Source organism: Orbicella franksi, chromosome 1 (genome assembly GCF_964199315.1).
Source record: "Orbicella franksi chromosome 1, jaOrbFran1.1, whole genome shotgun sequence".
In the NCBI taxonomy this organism is placed as follows: Eukaryota; Metazoa; Cnidaria; class Anthozoa; order Scleractinia; family Merulinidae; genus Orbicella; species Orbicella franksi.
Window position 1 is genome coordinate 25,996,810 of NC_138145.1, and position 21,425 is coordinate 26,018,234.

Genomic DNA, 21,425 nt, shown 5'->3' on the forward strand with positions numbered 1-21,425 from the left:
CATCCATGAAGTGTGAGAAATTTAGCACTTAGTTTTACTTTTCAAACATTTAAGGTTTTGTCAGTTATGTGTCACTTTTGACCAATGAAACATTGACGGTTAAGTTGTAAACTTTAGGACGTTTGTGGTGCCATTCAAACATATCCTGTTCACCTGATATGTGAACAGGTAATAGACAACTTATTTATTTTATTTGGAAATTTTGCAAGTTGTAAATTATTTCAATTAAAAATTGCTAGGAAAATTAGTATGTTATCATAGAGACAATGAGGTTTTGTGCAAACCACCAAATACACTATATCCCTGTTTCAACACTGCATTTTATTGTTATCTATGCCTGTATTCAAATATATGACTCATTTGCTAGTCAAATATTTGCATGCGGTTGTAGATCATAATTCACACCATTTAATTGATTGGTGAACATCATGTCAGTAATGTTTAAACAAATTGCTATAAGTAAACAATTGCCAGAAGCTAAGAGAGGATTGATACTGGCTCTTGTAGTGTTAGAATTAAGTAATCCTTAACATAACAGGAAAAGCGAGAGCAGTAACAGTTTTTGCAAGGTCCCCAGGCTTACATGATGACCACTTAGGCATCTCTAACTTGCCTTCTGACTGAGTGGTGTTATCATGAGCCTGGGTATCCTGTGGTGTATGACAGTGTTAGGATAGTGAATGACAATAAATTGTGTGTGTTGTTGTTGTTGTAAACTATTGTTATTTTTCTGCTGTGTTTTACTTCTTTTTTGTGGTTGTCTGTTTTACTTCTTGCAGCAAGTATTTTTTCTAATATTTTTTCTACTTAAGTTTTGTATATTTATATGCTAATTTCATGATTAGGTTGCCCATTTCACTGTGCTCTACCGTGGAATTCAGGTGTTTGACCCAATTTAATGGTTGAATATCTGGATTCTATTGTAGATTACATTGTACATTGAGGCATGGAGTCATGAGTCATAATTATGTAAAACAGTAAACTGGCACGTATTGAAAAAGGAAAATACATTATGAACACTAGCAGTAGAGTTTAACATGGAAGTAATGTTATTATGAATATATATTATGCTGTTTTGTTGTGTCCAAGAGTTCTTTATGACCCTTCAGTTTTTGTAATGTACATTTTTCTTTTCTGTGTATTTCTAAAATGAATATAAAATATTAAAAGTTCAAACCCCAGCCAGTCAACACTTGTATCATCAGTGATATCTTTGGTTTCACTGATGACCTTCTTGACTGGGAAGTAGATAGTCACTGACAGTATCCTTGTTTCATATGATTTATCTTCACTCTTTATTAACATATCTGTGGATGGAAGAAGTGAACTCCGGGTCCAAGAAGCATTACTTGAAAATCTCCCCACATTGTTTTTCCTTAAAAACATAAATAAAAAAATAAAAAAGGAAATAAATGGGGAAGCATTGTAAATAACGAAACATTCAAAGTTATGTTGAGCCCCACTGTTGTCTGTAGCATTTTTCAAATCTTTCAACAGTTAACACAAACCTCATAGCTGTGTTATTTTAGCACTGATTGTCATTTCCTTGTACTTTTTCTTCTTTTAATTTTGAAGTCTACAGAGGAAACATTCATTGCGGACTTCAGGTGCTGGGTCATTCCCTTTTTGGAACGGCTTGGAAAACGTAAAAAGAAATCTCAAGTGAACCTGATCCGTCAGTATTTAACTGATGTTGCCAAGGTAGTGCATTTATGTGAAGGGTTGACTTAAGTAAATAGACGTGCACCCAAATTCCTGCCCCCTCTTCCAAAGAGATATTTGGCCTTAAACCCAAAAGATTCCATATTGATGGATTATGAGTAGTGTTTGCTTGGCTGTACTGAATGTTGCAAGGGCATGAAAATTCTAAAACTGAGTAACAGTCATTAAAGGATAGTCTATGGATCTTTGAAGTCAGGACACATAAGGCAACATGTTGCTGTGATAGGTCTCTGTGGCAAAGTACTTTTACCATGTATAAATAAAGTTATCAACCAATACTCCAGGGGCAAATCCAGGATTTTTCAAAGGGGGCAGGGAAGGGGGTTGCAGCTGGTACCTTGGGGTTGCAGCATCAATAGGGCATGCCCACAAAATGTTGCAATTTGAGAATTGGGCTCTGGCTGAAAACTATTACACCAGAAATACTTGTCTAGCAAAAATGCTACAAAGTGGAAATTATAATGAGGTACCTATCCATAGTGTTTTCCTTTATTTCTGTCATAATATTCACAATCTTTTTCAATTTTATTTTTATTTTTTTACTTCTCTGAGAGGGGTGGCTAGCCACCCAATCCAACCCCCTAAATCCAGTTTAACCAGTCTAGATATTCTTTTCTTTTTGTGCTTTTTTGCATTCATAAATAGATATTTTCACAGTTTACTCTGTACATCCTGGGAGGAGTGGGGAAGATTTGTTATTAAAAGTAGTGGATTGCAAGACAACACCTTCAAATAAATATGATAAATTTGCAAATTGTTTTGCTATTAATAGTTAAAAAGACATTCCTTTTTACTCCTCTAACTTTTCATTTAAGAGGTGGTTGCTGAATTCCAAAATGTGAGAGACACTAATTCAGATTTTGATAATGTTAGGCGAATGACTTATATTATATACTGTATTTTTTCTGCAGACAGACCTGACACATGTGTTGAAAATATTCCAGAACTCTACACCAGAGGTAACTAGGATGCCTTATTAGTACTATTGCCTTAGTTCCAAGTCTTGTTTAGTCCAGAAATGCTTGAGTATTTTCTATTCATAACAATTCCTCACAATATTTGGCAGCAGTTTGGTGAAAGGATATACATGTACATTCTAATGTTTAGTTCAGTTATATTTGTTATGATTTTATCTTCTCAAAAAGTAATCACCAAAGAGCAATTTCAAAATCACAATGGCTAAAACAGTTGTGTACAGTAGTAAGGTACAGTGATACCACTTTTTATCGTTTCAAATGTAGAGGCACTTATAAAATAATGTATTTGTTGTTGTGATTGCAGTTAAAAGAACCTATCATAGTAGATACAGCCCAACTTATGAAGCTTGCATTGGATTGCATTTATATCACTAAGAGGTACATTTCTATTCCTCTTGTAACGCACTTTTTAGTGAGATTTAATATTTTTTTGTGGTACAAAAAGGAAAAAGCCTGTTTAAGGTTTTCTGTTTGTTTGTTTTAATAGATTTGATCAGTTGGATTTGTCCTTCAGTATACTGGAATGTCTGCCAGCCAGCAATGAAGAGTAAGTCGAATCAGTCATTAAGAAAGCTTTATGGCGTGAGCAGTAAAACGCAGTTAATGGAGCGTGACGTGCAAACCTCAGAAACAGTTAGTTATTGTATATAATTATTGTATTTAACTATGTTAGAACGCTCTCAAATCATGTTTGGCACCCGCAGAGATTGAGTGAGATCTTTGAATGCGTTATTGTGTCAAGTGTTGCAAAAGATTGTCTCGTCTTATCACAATATGATCTGCATCATGGCACCTTTCTATTGGTTACACCCATAGTCATGTCTAGCTATAAAAGCACCATTATTCGGTGTAAAAGCACTTCCCTTCGGTGATGTGCTGTACTCAGTTAGCTTTGTTCAAAAGTAAAGAAAATTCCTACCCTTTCTCCCTGTGTGGAGGATGTTTTGTTTGTCAATAAAGCTGGGGGTCACTTCCTTTGAGGTTGGCGGTTAAGTCTTCGGGTAGCAACTTCGGTAGCAATTTGTGCACCTGCCAATAGTCTTGTCCGATCCGGTGCTGGCTTCCTCAGTGCCGGGGAGATAAGTGAGGCTTTCAAGGTCACGCATTCTAATTTGACCTGCCAATACTCTTGTCCAATTCCAGTGCGGGGTAGTGCTGGTCATAAGTGAGGCTTCAAAGGTCAGCGTATTTGTTATTATTATATTGTGATCAAGTTGACCTGCCAATACTCTTGTCCATTTCCAGTGCGGTAGTGCTGGTGACAAGTGAGGCTTTAAAAGGTCACGCAAATCAAAGTCGCTTCCCATGCCAACCGTAAGGTTGTGTCCCCCCACATTATGCCAAATGATCTGTGACTTCCTTATTTATTGATATATGTGCTATAATAATAATGGGCTATAATAACACACAAAATTGAACTCTCATGGAACAGTGATGTTAAGCAGGTTTTTTTTTATCATCACTGTCAAAACTAAATAATATTACTATGATTTAGGTATTAGTATAACCCTTGTATAATGAGGTAACCACATGTAAAAAATGAATTGCGGTCTTTTCACCAAAAGTCAGTTTGCCCAAATCCAGTTTGCCCGAATGGATAGTCAGTTCACCCAGACTGTTAGCCCCATGGTCAATGGATTAAAGAACAAGAAATCGGCATTTTTGTGTAATTTTGTTTCATTATGCCCACAATGTTGTCTTTTTCGCTAGTTTAGTTTAAAGAAAGAAAGGTTAACACATCCTTCCTTGAACTTTCAGTTCGGCAAAGGGACTTCTAGTCCAGGTGAACTGGTTATTAAACAAAATGACCAGTTGGCTAAGACGTGCTGTTCAGTACGTCAGCCCCTGTGGCACTCTAGATTTCCTTTGCAGGGCTTAGCAAGTTCACGGAAAAGATACAACTCTCACTGATTTGCAAAGTTTCGGATAGACATTCACCACCCCTTGATTATATCTAGGTTGGACTTGGTGACCACAAGTAATCAGGGATTAACTGTATCAACAAAAAACATCCTAGTCATCTAATTTCAATTTTTCCTTTTCACTGATATTCCATAAGTAACTACTGAAAATGTTAATAGGCATTGCAGGTTTATGTATCAAAATCCATGTATTGAATATTGTATAGGACGTAAAAGCAAAAGCAAAACAAAAAACAAAAATAAAGAAAGAAAGCAACTGAGGTCTGTGATATTTGCTATTGTCCTCATATCACAACCCTACTATTATTTGTTTTTCATTTGTTGTATTTCAGTGTGCTCTCAGATCAGATTCAAGAGCTTAACATACAAGTTGATCAACTGGAGGTTTACTTGTGGTGAGTTTTATGCTATTATCTGCCTCAAGCAATCTTACAGCTGATGTAGATCTATCAAGATATTGCTTGCAAGACATTGGTATTGCTTTGCTTACAATAAATGTGTATATTCTTTTTATAGTGCCTGTGAGACCCTTGCCAAACATGGTCTTCAGAAGCCAGTGTCCTTTGTTCTGGAGACACATGTATGTAGAGTAGATCTGATCATGGTTCTGTCTCCATTGTTAAGTCTACATTAACAATCGATTATTTTTCGTAATGATTTTATTTAACACCCTCCTTCCAATGAGCGCCCCCTTTCTGATAAGTGATCCTGCTCATGATGTTTTTAAATAAGTGCCCCTATTCCAGTAAGTGCACCTTCCAACGCTAAGCAGGGAACAGGAATGGGCCAGTGGTGACAGCACTTGCCTCGAACCAATACAGCCCAGGGTTGAGTTTATTGTTAGTTTTCGCCTTGCTCCGATGGTTTTTCCCCAGGTTCTCTGGTTTTCCTCCCTCCACAAGAAACAAAATTTCCAAATTCTGATGCGACCCGGATAGAAGACCTGCACGAAAACCAGCCAAGGCTGATGTGGCTTTTTCCCTAAACATTGATGTATAATTTATGTTCAAAAAGAAATAAGTGTCCCATCCCTTATAAGCACCCCTCTCCAATAAATGATATTTTCTACTTCGAGTAAACCACCAATTTCCCTGTCTTGTTGGTCTTCCTTGATACAGGGTAGTCTGGACGAAGCTAGAGCCCTTATGGTAACCTTAACGAAGGCTGCAGCCAAACAGTGAGTTTAAAGTATTAACCCTAAGAGCCTGTCAAGTACTAATAATACACTTTCTATAATCATAGAAAACGCTGTGCCTTAATTGGTCTGTTCATTTTCCACAACAACTTTTACAAGTAAACTCTTTCATCTCGCTTTGTATTAGGCTTGATTTCTCCCTAGATTATTTTCACTTATGTAGAATATATATAGAATTCTAGTCTTAATATATAGTTGTTTTTGTGGTGAAAACCTTTTGGTAGGAGTCCACCATTAAAGGAGAACAACTGGAGTGCACTTCTTGGTGACATGTTGACCCTTCAAAGAGAAGTTTACACTTGCATCGAGCCATCAGTGTGCTATGAGGTTAGTACAATATGATCATGACTCAGTGATATTTTTCTTTCCTGAGAAGAGAAATACAGCACTCACTGCAAGTGATGATAGCATAAGACTAAATAAATGAAGTCTCCTGACAAACACCATTCTTTGCATGAGGTCATAAATATGTGATACCATTCATACCTCAGTGAGAAGGGAGCTCTTACGAGTTAATTTAATGTAGGGTATAATTTTCCATTACAAAACCACTACACCATTTGTGCTGAAATTCAGCTTTATGATATTATTTCTGGTGGCTTCCACTGTCACTTTCATTTAAAAATGGCTTCTCAAAGCCTAAATGTATAATATGACAATTTCTGTTTTAAGATCAAGAAAATAAATATAAAAGATTCAAAGAGTCCACAATGAAGAAGTTGTTTCATCAAGAAATAAACAAGTATTTTTCAAAACCTCTAACTCTCAGATCTACACAGAGACTCTGCTCCACTCTGGTAGAAGAGAGTGTATTCAGCTAGCTGGCCAGATGATCTGCAAGACAGCTATGGAGGAGGACTATCCTGTACCAGCCAACCCTGTTCTTGGTCCTCGTATCAAGTGTACAAGAGGCACAGAGCTTGTTTTGGATGCTGCTAAAGAGTATTTCAACTCGTCTGCTGATCTGTCTGATAAGGTTATGGACCTAGCAAGGGAATGTTTAAATCTTATTGAGGATCGGTCACCTGCACTGCAAGAAGAGTTTGATTTGATTGCTGCCTTGGCATTACTGGATGATTTTGGAATCTCAATTCTTCCTTTGCAAGGTATCTGATAAGGAACCTTAAGTATACAGGAACTAAAGTAATGGCAAAGCCAAGAATAGATATCTTTTGGTGTTTTTTTGCCTTTTTGACAATGTCCTTTATTGAACCACTTAATCTGGTATATTTTAAAGCTGTATGACACAATCTTTTATATTTACAAATCGATGTAAAGGTAGAGCTCGTATGAATTTTGCTACCAATTTTACTTTCAGTCATAATGAGTGTAAATGACTGACCTTGTGCTTCCCTTTGGTAATCTCATCAAAGACATGGAAAAATACTCGATCAAATCCAGCCAACGTATACAGCCTGAGCATTTGTGCTACCTTTGATTGATAATACGGGGATGCTAATTGATCAGAGGAATACAGAGCCTTTGCCACCTTTGCATGGTAGTTTTCAAGGGTCGTCTTTTTAGAACAATAAAACAGGTACCCTGCACAGTAATACAACATCCAGTTGTGCTGACACTGCCTCGTTTTGTATTTCATTTCTTATTTAGTTCTTTTGCTAACCTTTTTACTTTGCTTGTAGTTCGATTATGTGAAGACAAGCTCACCTTGGTCCGTCAAGTGTTAGAATCAACGACCACAGCTTACAAAAAGAAGAAGAAGGTAATTTAGGTTGCAATTCCTCTCAAAGTTGACTGCATCAGTTTCCATTAAATTCAAGTTTTGGTTACTGGAGTGACGTATTAGATTTTGGCAAATACAATGTACATGTAAGCTGGGCAGTTCTGCTTAAGACCTGATTATATTTTTGTTTTTGTTGACCCAGATCCTACATCTTGCCAGCTTGCTTCAGATCTTAGGCTCTGATGAAAAATCAAGGCGTGGCCGTGTACTGATGCTGACAGCTGAGTCTGCTATACAGGCACTGGACTACTCAGTTGCTTGTGAAATATGTCAAGGTCTGATATCAGAGGAATATGCTCCTGTGTGGACCATCTGCAGGTAAAGACACCTAATTTATCGTTACAAATGTGAGCCTGCTCACAGGCTAATTCATGATGGTAGACACATGGAAGAAGTTGCAGTCAATACTTTTTTGGTGATGTCAATACAGTGGAACCCCGCCTTACGGTCACCTCGTTATTGCAGCTATATTTTTATGTCCCGGCGAAACGCTCAGACGTTTCCTTATAAGAAAACCCGGTAATCCGGCCATGACCCCGTAAACGTTAATACGAAAACGGCCACATTCTGAAATCCCAACCTGTAAATCCTTTGTAATTTTACCCCGTTTATACGGCCACTCAAATCAGTTATGTTCATCTTTCCATCGTTAATGTTGTATGTACTGATTGAAGGTTCAATTTTTTAAAACGTATATCTGCATTTCGGATGCTCATTATTTTAAGAATTGTTGTTTACAAGTGCAATTGTGATACATCTGTTAAGACTTCACACAATTTAGACCAGTCATGAAATTTGTCCCTGCCCCATTAATTCGGCCACTCCGTTAATATGGCCAAACTTTCATGACCCGTTGGTGACTGCACTAACTGAGGCTCTTTTGTAACTGAAGAGATACTTAGTCTGCAGCTGTTTTGTCTTTCTTTTCTTACTTTCTAATGTACCATGCTTTAATTACTCAACCCAAACATTTGGTTAGTGTGTATGTTGTCGGTCAAGTTGTTTGGACCTGCAACATTGTAATACTCGTAATCTTCCTTTGAGGAGGAAATGTTGTTACAGATTCTGTTAACACTTTTGTTTTGTAACAGGATTCTTGGAGAATGTGAAGAATTCAAAGACCTGAAGGCAAGGTAATTATTATAAAGAAATAAAAAAAAATAATAATAAAGAGTGCAACACCTTATTTGTGGAGAGTACATCAAGTGGGGAATGTTCAGTCATGACTGTACAGCGACAAGTGTGAAAACTCTAGGTACACAAGTTTCCGAGCTTTAGCACTGACCGTGGCGTAATTAAAGAAGTAAAGTTAGTGGAAACATTCTTGTTAATTTATAATTGAATTTCTTCTTCGCATGACAGTTCGGGTAGTGAACTACACAGTTGTTTGTATTTCCTTTCTGTTATTTTTATTTGGTGTGAGTTTCTGTATGCATGAAGTTTAGCTTTTGTGAAAAAAGATAAAAAAGTTAATGAAGCACAAGTTTAATATTATACCTCAAATATTGCTTGGGGTTGTCCTGCCATTATAAGAATAAAGAAATGGTCTACCTATAAATTTACCTAGATTTACTGACGTTTTTTCTAGGCAAAGTCTTCTTGCATTTACCCTGACTCACTGCTTGCCAGATGAGTTGGAATCTGTTCTTAAATCCAGAAGTCTCCTAGAAACTCAGGTGAACTAGCTTGTGTTCTTGTGTGAAAAACGTTGTTAAAAGTAGAAAAATGAAATTCATCGTGTGCGTGATAATTGTTATGTACTTTAAACTTACTTTTACTACACACAGTAAGGCTGGTGTTTCTTGCTTACCTACTGTATTTTAGAACTTTTAATTGATTCCGCGTTTTATGCGATGGTTGCACACGAGTGAGCTTTTTTTCTAAATAAAGGCCAATGCATTTAAGTCTCTGTACTATTTTAAATTCATGTTTATCTTTATTTAATTGTTTTTGAATTTTATTTCTCAATATGGCAGATTTTATATCAAGAGCTGCATCAACATATGCAAGTGACAGACGAGGTAATAATGTTTGGGTTTTTGGATTAAATTTGGGCACAAAACAAATGGAGAGGTTAAAAGTTTGTGGGGCTCTGCACCTACCTCCAACCTCCACACAAGCTTCAGTTTTGTAAGCCCCTTTCCAACCCTCCACCTCCAAGAAGAGACTTCAGGGGAGGATCGCGATCAGACCGATAGTTCCAAGACATAAACACTCTATGATCTTTCTTGTTCGCCACTAAATTTTCTTCCGCGCGCCAGTTCAAAAATCATATTGAATTATTTTCAACTTTTTTAGATGAGAGCCGTGAAAGCCAAATGTAAAATTTGAAAAATAAAACATAGAAATTGCGTCTTTGAAAATTTGTTTTTCATAAGCCCGCTTGTCTACACAAAAATTTTCACGGACGAGTACTATCCATCCGGGTATTTTCCTTCGACGGGCACTATGGGCAGATAGTGTCTCTCCGCCGATGAACACTATCGCGTCAGGTGATCAATTTAAACCAATAAGAATCGGAGAAGATGTAGTGGTGAACTACAAAGTCTCGCAGTGCCTCTCATCCCAGGTGTATAAATGGGTACCAGCGAACTTAATGCTAGGGGGTAACCCTGCTATGGACTAGCATCCCATCCAGGGGGGAGTAGAAATACTCCTAGTCGCTTCATGCTACAGGAAGTGGGATATACTCCGGCTGTACTGACCACTGGCCTGACGCAGATTTTACTTTACCTTACCTTATCTTCAGTAATTTTTCTCAGTCCCTAACCCCTACGCTGGCGCCAATTCTCTAGCAATTCTATGCGTGCGTTCCACCATCGAATAAGAATACGAGAAAATAGAGGGCTGTGAACAGTCTAAAGTAAAGAAAAACTATTTCACTTTCACCTGTTCAGACTACTGGTCCAATGTAGCAAGGTTATAAAGGCTGTGATCAACCGTCTCATGTGAAGTCCAATGTATAGTTCATCCTTCAGACGTGTAAACAATATTTATTTCTTGCTTATTTATTTGCTAGGAAACCAAGGACTCGTCTATGGACCAGGGTCTGTTGACTCACCCCAAGTCCCTCTTGTCAGCTGTTGGGGACCAGAAATTCTGGAAGAATACAATGAAGTGGATCAGACCTCTGCATGATGAACAGACCACACTATCAGACAGTGAACTAATCAAGCCAAGCTCACAGACTTTCAATACGCATGGGTTTCATCCATTCTACAAGTCATTGGTGGAAAGAAATGTTACAAGATCGAAAAGGGTAGGTTGAGCGTAAACGGGTAGTTATAATGGGCGATGGGTTGTGAGACAATGTAGGTTAGTGTGTACAAGTGCAATGTAGATTGCATGGGACAGTTTGTACGCATTCATTATAATTCATCTGCAAATAAATAAAACCTGTAGGAGAAAACACACGTGCAATCAAGAAGCTGAAGTTTCTTTGCTCCAGAAACAGTGCAAAAAACGTTATCAAGCTAATGTAATAAGCCTGAGGTTTTCATTCCTTGGTGACCAGGGTTCCCAGCAGTCTGATGAACTGCCTCATTGTTGTTATAAAATGGCTAAAACCAAGCATTATAACCAGAGAATGTTATGTATATGTTATGGTTCAATTTTACCATTGGTAGAATTTGGTTTTTTCCTTTGTTTTGGTGTATGGTGATATATGATAATGAATATAAAACTACGGGGAATACCAAGTTGTATGTACCAAGGGTAAAATTGAATCACAACACATATTTTAAGAATGGTTAGTTATGACGGATTCCTAAGCTCGATATGAGAACAGAACTCTGATTACATCTAATAATTAATTAATTTTGTTTTTCTTTGTTTAGGACAGATTACCATATGAGCATCACATTTCTAAACAGATGGCTAACAAGCCTCTGCTGTTCAGTCGCTGTCTGTTAAGAACACAAAAGTTGTCTGAGAGCAGGTCTGAAGGAGAGATTATTGAACCCAGTGGTGAAGGTACGGAAATGTTAAGAACGTGTGTTCAGAAATCAATCTGTTTTAGTTGTTTCAAAAACCTATAAGTGCTGTTCAGTGAGTGTTTGTAAGATCGGGCAAATTGAAAAGCAAGAAAGTAAATAAAGAAAATGATGACCGATTGATAAGATATTTTACAGCTAAATTTAATGTAGGTAGTTTTCAAGATTACCTTACATATGTATATTGCTTCTCTGCTGACTGAACCAGGATTTCTTCCCTGACAGCTTTTGACAATGTATGTTTGTTCCATACAGTTATGATCCGGTTGGCAGAGGCAATTCTAAAGGAAGACACAACGCTTGGGATTGCTTATCTACTGGCACTTCATGAGGTTTGTAACGCCCTGTCATGCAAAGTGTTTTTTAAAACATCACATTTCCAATTTTCCAAAGGAAGCATTTTCCAACAAATTTATGATCTTTGATATATTCACTTGTAAAAGGCTGGTATATAGACATATACCTGCAGTATGCTAGAATTGACGATCTGAAGTCTATATCATGATGTTATTTACTGCCAAAGACTGAGCAGTTTGTTCTCATGTGGTAAAGTTAAGCGATGTGGTTGTTAATGGTATTTTGCGTACCCTTAAATTTAGGTTTCTACCTAATGTAATTTATATAGTACACGAAAGTCTTTGTATTGGACCAGAACATTGACGAAGGAAAGTTTGCTTTCACAAATATTAAACTTAAACTCCATATGAACCAATTTCATTTGCACTGTATAGTTTGTACTGTTGTTCCCCAAAGACAAGCGCAGTCTCTTTGGTATGAGAGAGTTTTAAGACGTCAAGTTGACAGCTTATAATCCGAGCCATCATGTTGTTACCAGTTTGAATTCATAGTAAGTTTTCAGTGGTCGCTCTTTCTTGTAACCAGCTAACTGATATAACAGGGCATACCAATTTGCTATAATTTAGTTGCTGAAGTTCTTATCATTCATATTTCAGGCATCTGAGGTCGATGAATTTTTCAGCAGTTTTGGAAGTAGTTACCTGTGTCTTCACATGGCAGCATACTGCTTTGCGGTTAATACCTACACCAGCCTTCAACCTTCACTGTCGACTCATCAAGCTGATGTTTATCATCATCTACCCTCTGATCTCATTGATCATGTTATGAGTCACGTGACTGCTGGTGTGCACCATAACTGGTCTGAGGAGTCACAGCACTTTGCAGGCTTCCTGGTCCGGTACCACAACCATATGGCAGACTTTGCACAGGGACAACTGCTCCAGAGCTTAGGAAAGGGTATGTGATTGTAGTGACATACAATTTCCGTTTTATCCTGATTCGCCACCAGCTAGGCTCGATTTCCGCCCCTTTCTCGATTTCGGTCTACATTCCTCCCCGAGTAGAGACTTCAGGGGAGGATTGTTGCCTCTTTTCCCTAACAGCGGCTGGTAATCGAGCCGTCTCTTGAAAAAAGATGCAATGAATTATGGGAGTGAGAGAACTGGAGGAACCTCAAACGTCATCTCTGTTCCTCCTCCGTCTCCTTTCCATCATCCCCGCGTCTTCATAATCTTTTTTCGTGAGAAACGACTGGCGACAAGTCAGTCTTTTATCTTCCAACTTTAGGCAAGAAGCCATTTCCGAGTTGCTTTTTACCTCAATATGAAGGGTTGTGCACCAAGACTCGTTTTGAAACAGAGGTAACAGCAACTCGGAAATGGGTTATTAGAGCTCTTGACTTACATGGCTGGAAAAGGCCACGCATGTTGATATCCCCTTTGCATATGAGTTCAGTTGCCACTTGAGATAATCACGGCATTGGTGAGCAATGGAAACAAGGATCTCATATAGTTTAAATTGGGATCAGTTTTAACGTGTAATCATTGTCTATCCATAATTTGTAGTTTGGTGTTATTTGTAGGAGTTGACATTGGTCGTTTTGCTCAAGATCCTGAATATAAGCGGGAGACCATCCTTGGTTTAGCAATGTAAGTATGAATCTGTGTTGTTAGAAAGAGATAAATAGTTAGGAGCACAAGCAGATTTTTTAATTATTATTTTCTGCAGGATGTCTTTTAATTTTGCTGACAAATCAAACGATTTTCTTATAAAGTTATAGACAAAATAAATTTCCTATCGGTGAAGCAAATAACAGGTGGTTTCATGGTATTTCGTTCTCACACTAATTGATGTCTGAACGTGAACAAGCTTACTCGGAAGAAACGTGTTTCACAATGCAGTCTTGTTCCTTTCAGGGCACTTGAGGAAGAAGTATTCAACACAGCCATGTCATTAGCAGAACGTTATGATGTTTCTAAGTGGGAGATGCTTATGACACATCTGGAGTGTCTTTTTTCAGACAGCAAGTAAGTCAGAAAGGAGAATATTTCCTTTATGCTTGTTGCCGCATGCCTCATTGCTGTTTCAGTGTACTTATTTTCACCCTACCTAGATTATCCGATGAAACACTGCAGATGACTGCAAAAAAAAAACACCTTCAATGCGCATTTGGCAAAGTCAAATTATTCTCGCATTTTGATTGGTTCTTAGGATCTATCGGAGGACAGACGCATAGATGACGTCATTAACATTCTTTTTTGTTTCTTTATTGTATAAAACAAAACAAAGTGAGTGTGTCACTGATGGTCTTACCACATTTTGACGTCATCTGTGATCTATTACTGAACAGACGCACGGGAACGTGGAATCTTCCTGTTAAAAATTTCGTTATAGCAATGTAAAAATAGCCAGTGGTTCCAAACTGAGTCCTTTGGCGTCGTTATAATGTAATTCACCGTAGTAAGACGACAGTGCACTCAAAAACCAGGCGTCAATTTATGGTGCGTAACATATTTGTTTTTTTGTCAGCCTGTCAACGAAAGAGATTCAAGAGAAAGTCAACAAACTTGGGATCATGGACACCCTGCTTCAGGATCCATGCAAAGTAAGTAAGAAAATAGTCATGCCTTACAGGCTTGTGGTTGCATCCTGATAGATCTGCCTATTCATAGTCATGGTACACAATTGTTAGATGTTGACAAGCGCTCTGCCTTCACAGCTCTCGCCCGTTCATGTCTTCCAGGTAGCAGAACGAATGCAGGAGAATGTGTATGTGACTATTGATGGCACCAAACATGCACGGTTGATTTACTACTACATGCTTCTGGAACAGTGTGAAGACAAAGATTCCACTTTGAAGGTACAGTGCTGTTGATGTGAGAATTCTCATAAGGGATTCATTACCTTCTTGATGAAGGTACAAGTAAATTGTATCTTTTGATGGTTTTAGGATGAAATAGATGCTCAAACTCACCTCAGAATACTGAAGAAAATAAAGTCAGCTGCTCCTGGTGAGTTATGATAACTACTGTCTTTCCCTTTTCACGTAATATATCAAACACGAAAGACCGTGTTTGACCACACTTCCAAACACCGAGAAGAGAGTTGAAAATACGACGCGCAGCGGAAAATTTTTGATGAACATCGAGATGTTTGGAAAAGTGGTCAAATACTGTTTTGAGTGTTTGATATATCTTCTTAATCGAAACAGAAACTAAGGAGAAAACAGAGAAATAAAATCGTAAAAATCTGTGCTAATTAAGATCAGATATCATATCCAAACACCGTCACGGTCATGATAACTTTGATGAATTATTAATCAGTTTGAGAATGAAATTTCAAGTGTTTAATGCGGCTTTTAAGTTCTCTCCATGTGAAATAAAAGGCGTATTTCTTTAGGAAAGGACAAAGAGGTGTATTTGTGTTGTTAACCTGATTTCGGGTTCTCTGACATAAAAGAAAAATTATTTGTAACGTTTGTTTCAGATTTTTTCGATATTGTCCCTGATAAACCCCAGTGGGTAGTTGTCGATAAAGATATTTCTTGAAGTTGTTTAACATGCTTTGTTCTATATATCAATTTTGTCCCTGACATTAAAACATAATAGTTAAGTCAAAATTTGCAAAATAGAATCCCCGAAGGATAAGCCAGTTAATGAAGATATAAGTACGTAATGAAAGTATTAAACAGCATTATTCTTTGGCAATTCTTAAACATGTGAATGAATGGTGATTTTTTCATTCAATACGTGATTTTCTCATTCCAGGCCTGGACTACAAGAAACTTACAACAGCAGACTCACCTCTGCAGGTTTTGAAGCCTGTCCTCACAAGTGCAAATGTACATTTGTTAGCTAAGCTAGCAACAAAGATACCAACCAAGGTGGGTTATTGTACCTCCTAGTGGAAGAAGAGAAAATCAATTCTACAGTAAAGCTTCTAAAAACATGAACAGGAGAGTTTTTCCTCCTTTTTCGCCATTCGTTTCTAACACTTTAGCTATGGTGCAGTGTTGAGCTGAGGCCTTTGATATTTTCAGAGGTCACTCTGCCACAAACACTTGAGTCAGTATGTTGTGTTGTTTCACTCTTTCAAAGCTTATCAAACACGTGTTTTGTTACAGGATGGCAGTTTTATAGAACCTTCAAACGTGTTTAGGATCTATATAGAGAAGCTGTTTTGGGAAGGAGAACAGAAGACCAAAGAAAGCGAAGTGGATCAACCAGTAAGTAACAGATCGTTTTGTTTCTCTTTGCTACGTACGTTAGTAACTGTGCTCTTTAAGTATAAATCATTTGCAGTCCGTGTGCAGGTTGTTCAGTGGTATCACATATATTTAATTCATTCACCTTAAAAGACCTAACAGCAGTGCAATTTAAGCCTTAAACTCCATTCCAGTGACATTTGACCGTTCACCGCCTGTAAGTGCTAAAGGCCATGTTCAACTGTTGCCTTATACGAGGTGACAATTAGTGATTGTTGACAAACGTAATAGTGTTAGTGTGTCGGGATGATAACTAGTGCCTTGTTAGGAAAGGCGTCTGCTTGTGGAAGATATACTAATGCAAATGCTGCAATCTGATTGGCTGAGCTATCGTACACTACCAGTCATTGGTGTGCAGTGGTTGGGGCCATAGAAATCTCGAGCTCCTAACCTAATTATTAATTATTATTTTTTATATTATTTTGTCACAGGTTGACTGGAATAAGCGTTATGACGCTTGCCACAAAATGTTAGCTCGTCTTTCAGCTCATGGCGTTCAACAGTTTGTTGATTCTGTAACATTCGGTGAATCAGCTGTGGATAACATACCAGTAGAGAACAGAGTAGAGATTGTCAACAGAGCTTTGAAATTTGCTCGACAGCAAGATGCTGCTCTAAAGAAGAAGGGAATCAGTGAGACACGGGAAGAAAGGTTTGCCTATTCTTTACTTGACAATTCATTTATTTTAATCTCCAATGTGAAGTCGACTTCCTGCTGTTGTCAGAACTGAATATTAGAATAACATTACTTAGCTTAATTACTAAATTACTGCTGACGGAGGCCATGAACGTCAACTTTAATACTGCCTTGGTCTTAATGTCAAGTTCTGTGCTTCAGTCGTTATGTTTTTTTCCCATAGATCATGATTAGCTATGTATTAATTCGCAGCCCTAAGCAATAAGGTTGATATAAAGAAAAAATTCCACAGCCATTTTAACTTTAAGTCAAAGTGTGTGCCCATATCTATAGTAGGTCTAAGCCTAGTCTAGTCTTTTGTAATCAAGTCTATTGTAAGCGCAATAAGTACCGTATTTACTAAATTATCCTGTTTTGTAAGCAGCAGATCTAATTGTTTGTAAGTAGCAAAAAAGTGTGTTCTAAACTTTGTAGTTTGTTTCAGTCATCTGCAAACATTTACTTGAAGTTCTCCTTGTAGTGGCCCAGAAGGAAACATGAGTTTTGAGCAAGTTATTAACCACTTGGAACAGTCCTGCAGACACCTGGAATCTCTTGCTGATCCACTTATTTATGAGCTGACTGAACATGATGAGGTATGTTGAACTCCGGTGAAAATTATCAGCGAATCACATCAAGTAAACAGTGTTTTCAGTCGATGGTGTAATGAGCAATAAGTTTGGTATATAACGTCACATTATGATTGGCATTATAGATTTAACCTGTGAACGTTCCTGTGGAAAAAGTAGCATATTGAAGTAATGCTGTTTTTGGGAAGTTATCTCTTGAAGGGATATAAAATGTGACTCTTTTATATTCCCCCATTTTACACTTTATTTTTCGTTATGCAGTATGAACTTGGCAACATTTGACCGGTTTTTGCTCTCTTGTAGGAGATGGGTACAAGCTATGCTCGGCTGTATGCTCTATCCCGCTCAGAACCAGATGAGATATGTGACCTGGTGTCCCTTATGCTGATGGGTGGTGCATCTTTAGATACAATCAATGAGCTTCTCTTGCTTGCCTCAAGACAAAAACCACAAACAGGGAGGGTGGGAAAGACCGTGCAACAATCCTTAAAGGTTGTCCTGGAGTCGTTTAGGTGAGCTAATGAGAAAGGGTAATAACATAAGAGTTTCCCATTTTTTTCTTCAGACATTTGACTTGCAGGCCCTATGGTGTTTTTTTCTAACTTTTTTTGGTCATAACCAATCTTATTTTCAGACAGAATCATTAACCTTAAAAGTAATCATTGAGGAGTAAGGATGTTTGCTTACGGGGAAAGAATGAGAGGCAGATAATTAATCTCCAGCGAGAACACAAAGCATTTACGAATGTAATAACTGTAAATCAGTTTCTGTTTGCTCGAAGGATTGTTCCAAAAATGCATCGTCTGCTGTGTTGTTGTTCTTACGTACTGTCATCAGTGTTCAATAAAGAACTGTTTGTCTTTCTAATGTTACATAGAGTGACATGATTGAGTTTGACATGGCGCGACGTGGCTTGACGTGATGTGACGTGACTTAATGTAACGTGACCTGACGTGGCTAAACGTGACGTGACATGACACTAATGTTGTCTTTATCTTTCTTTTTTCTTATTCAGTGAAACAACAAACCCTTCTCATCCATGGCTTGGCGACCAGAACCCAATGGACGTTTTACGCATAATTATAAACACGGTTAGCGTACACGTTCAGAAAGGAGGGACAATGACCACTCAAGAGGATGTGCTCGAGTGTTTACGACCATTTTGTGCGGATGTAACTGTGTCTGCTGCAATAAAAACCACTGTTCTTCAGTTAATGGAGGAATCTTTTGACCTCAGTGGAGAAGATACGTTTCTACTGTTGTTTTATCAAACAGATGCTGTTGTGTCCTCAACATGGAACAAAGAGGTAGCAGTTTCTATTGATATTCTCTCACGTGTAAAAGCTCAGTCATCCTTGATAATGCTACTGTTATATGCTTACATACCCACTCTTACCCGTTCTCCGAGTGGACGTAAGGGAGTTCAGTCACGGTATTTTTAGTTATTTTGGCCGCATACAAAATTACCTTTAATAGTAGTTTACTGAGATAGAAAAACACCAAAGAGATATTAATGATAAACCATAAGGGAACAAGGATGGTTAAGGATGGAGAAGATTAACACGGATTTGAAAAATTTAGGCCAAACTTTTCAAGATGCGCAAACCGTGACGTAGCTCCTTTAAGGGTTGACCAAGGTGAAGACAAGTCTCTTTCTCCTTGGTACCAATACCAATTGTCCTTATCCATGCAAGCCAACTTTTTTTTCTAGAGTAACTGCCTTGAACAGGTGAGATCGCAACAGAGATTTTTATATTCCCAGTGACAAATAAGGTCACTCAACTTCATCTTAGCCTGCGAGCAGGCTCACCTTTGAGTCACACGCGCGAGCGGCGAAGAGCAAAGCGATCCGGCGGGAAGGAGTCTGGTGAAGAGGCGCCAAGAAAGCTCGATTTCGCGCTCACGGCGCGAACTTGTGCTCCAGAACTTGAGCCTGCTCACAGACTAACTTCATCTTAGAAGTTCAACTTTTTTAATCGTTGTTTTTCTAATTTCATATTCACATTCTTGTGCAGCTCACACCAGAAGACATTGACAGTGACACTAAAAGGCACCAGCTTTTTGAGACCCTCCTGAATGAGAGCCTCTCACTTTTTCAGCTCCTTTGTCTGGCGACCCTATTACAGATATGGCCCGTGCTTGCAGCTACCGAACTGAAGTAAGTGTCAAAGTCGAGCTTTTGCTGATACAAGGATCGTGGAATAAACTATTTAAGCACTTTCCCTATTTTGTTTGTTTTTAACAGCGAGGAGCCATCAACTAACCCTTGGGTTCAACTCATGGACAAAATAATTCGTTGTCATGGAGATGGAGAACATGTTGTTGATATGCTGAAACAGCTCTGTTGTACTACAAGTCTCAATGTAGAGGTATGAGTTGTTTCCGAGTGGATTAGGGCCACGGTTATTCAAATACCCCCATGACCTATGACTGTGGATGCTTTCATTATGCCAGACCGACTGGTCAGAGACTATCCCGGTCGGGACTACCCCAAGAAGAATGGAACGACATTTTCCGATCAAACCAGGCCAACCAAAAGGAATGGCTCTTACTATTTTTTATTTCTTTCCCGAATTCCCAGTGTAAGTGAAAACTACTGAAGACAGGTAGGGCAACGAACCGATTTGACAAAATGGAACGGGAATTTGCGGTCCGACCGGTCCGACCGATCAAAGTGGACCTCTTGGGACCGTACCGAACCATTTGACTTCCGACCGAAATTTCCGGAATTTTTGGCATAAATGAAAACATCCTATGTCTCAATGAAACAACGTTTATACTTGATACTTATTTGTACAGTGTTGCTTTATGATTTGACATTATGAATCAGTTTTGATATACGGTTTTGCTATATTCTCTTCTTCATAGACTTTTTATATTGTAGTCGTCATATGTTACGCAGGGCCCCTGCTGATAGTGCTGCTAGTGCATGGTGCTGATAGGGCCACCTTGCATAAATAAAGATGACTTGACTATACTGTTTGCTGTGATAAAGTCATCTCTCTGAAAAAGTTGCTTGTTGTTGAACAGTAAGGCACTTCGGATGCTCATAATATCCGAATTACCAGAATAGTGAAGTCATGGAGGTTAGATTCAAGTAATTAAGCCTTTGGAACAGCGTGAGTTCATTAATCCGTGTTTGCATTGCACTTAGAGCGGTTTTCATTTGAGTGTCGAAAACGTATTGGTTTTGCATCAACTACGCTACACGATTGGCTCAAAAGAGCTCGCGCCACTTTGTCATCCAATCAGAAGTAAAACCAAAATCAGCCGCGATTCGTTCGCACACGTTTTTCGCGCTTTGCGTCCACTCCTTGTAATTTCTTCGAGTTTTGATTGGTTCACTGTATTTTCTGTGTCCTTTTTGATTGGCTAAAGTGATTACTTTAGTTTTGGTTTTGCGTCACTCAGTTGAAAAGCGCTCTAAGAAGTTACATCATGACTTGAATAGGGAAGAACCTTTCCCTACTGTTATTCCTGCTAATTGTGGTACTATTCTATTTGCAGTGCTGTTCTCATGTTTACAACTTGATGCTGCTCAAGTGCCGGACCCTTCATGCCTTAAAGTTTGCTTTGGTTTCAAAGAGTGAAGCTATGCATCACCTAGCATTGGAAAACATGAAGAATCTTAAGGTAAACATACTGTTTGTGGCAATTAAAAAATTAGACCTCTACCGGACTGACGTCTAAACAGTTCTACGTGTCCTGTTGAGAGATACGACAGAACATGTTACATGACGTTCTATTCAATATGGCCTTCTTGTAAGAGTTGATGTATTAAGGTCCCAGCCACATGGATTACCTTTTGAAGAAGAGCGCTACATCAATGTCTTATGTCATATGTCTCATGTCATATAGTCCATCAGCTCAGAGCCGAAAATTGAGGTTTATGGCTCACTCAAGGGGAACAGCCGAAACATGTCTTATCTTAATCTTTGACTATTAAGCATCATAAAAATGTATGGTAGCAAGGAAAGAATGATAGCTTTCACTTTGTAAATCGAATTTTAAATTTTGCCCCACATACCCTTCTTTTGCCGCCATCTTGG

The 21,425-nt window shown here is 38.3% G+C and overlaps 1 protein-coding gene across 1 annotated transcript in view; it reads left to right on the top strand.

The window, feature by feature from the left end:
* LOC145499317 (NBAS subunit of NRZ tethering complex-like) overlaps nt 1-21,425 on the top strand; it is a 57,971-nt gene that overhangs the window by 30,442 nt on the left and 6,104 nt on the right. Inside the window, exons 31-62 of the mRNA XM_081478823.1 lie at nt 1,576-1,701; nt 2,634-2,681; nt 3,004-3,077; nt 3,187-3,246; nt 4,954-5,016; nt 5,138-5,201; nt 5,740-5,798; nt 6,041-6,143; nt 6,586-6,922; nt 7,457-7,536; nt 7,700-7,875; nt 8,649-8,690; nt 9,146-9,233; nt 9,534-9,578; nt 10,577-10,816; nt 11,394-11,529; nt 11,805-11,881; nt 12,503-12,803; nt 13,429-13,495; nt 13,763-13,873; nt 14,376-14,451; nt 14,590-14,706; nt 14,797-14,857; nt 15,614-15,729; nt 15,970-16,071; nt 16,542-16,762; nt 17,268-17,382; nt 17,680-17,888; nt 18,392-18,683; nt 19,392-19,534; nt 19,622-19,745; nt 20,884-21,009. Coding sequence (XP_081334949.1) covers nt 1,576-1,701; nt 2,634-2,681; nt 3,004-3,077; nt 3,187-3,246; nt 4,954-5,016; nt 5,138-5,201; nt 5,740-5,798; nt 6,041-6,143; nt 6,586-6,922; nt 7,457-7,536; nt 7,700-7,875; nt 8,649-8,690; nt 9,146-9,233; nt 9,534-9,578; nt 10,577-10,816; nt 11,394-11,529; nt 11,805-11,881; nt 12,503-12,803; nt 13,429-13,495; nt 13,763-13,873; nt 14,376-14,451; nt 14,590-14,706; nt 14,797-14,857; nt 15,614-15,729; nt 15,970-16,071; nt 16,542-16,762; nt 17,268-17,382; nt 17,680-17,888; nt 18,392-18,683; nt 19,392-19,534; nt 19,622-19,745; nt 20,884-21,009 — 3,999 coding nt within the window. The remainder of the gene's footprint in view (nt 1-1,575; nt 1,702-2,633; nt 2,682-3,003; nt 3,078-3,186; nt 3,247-4,953; nt 5,017-5,137; nt 5,202-5,739; nt 5,799-6,040; nt 6,144-6,585; nt 6,923-7,456; nt 7,537-7,699; nt 7,876-8,648; nt 8,691-9,145; nt 9,234-9,533; nt 9,579-10,576; nt 10,817-11,393; nt 11,530-11,804; nt 11,882-12,502; nt 12,804-13,428; nt 13,496-13,762; nt 13,874-14,375; nt 14,452-14,589; nt 14,707-14,796; nt 14,858-15,613; nt 15,730-15,969; nt 16,072-16,541; nt 16,763-17,267; nt 17,383-17,679; nt 17,889-18,391; nt 18,684-19,391; nt 19,535-19,621; nt 19,746-20,883; nt 21,010-21,425) is intronic.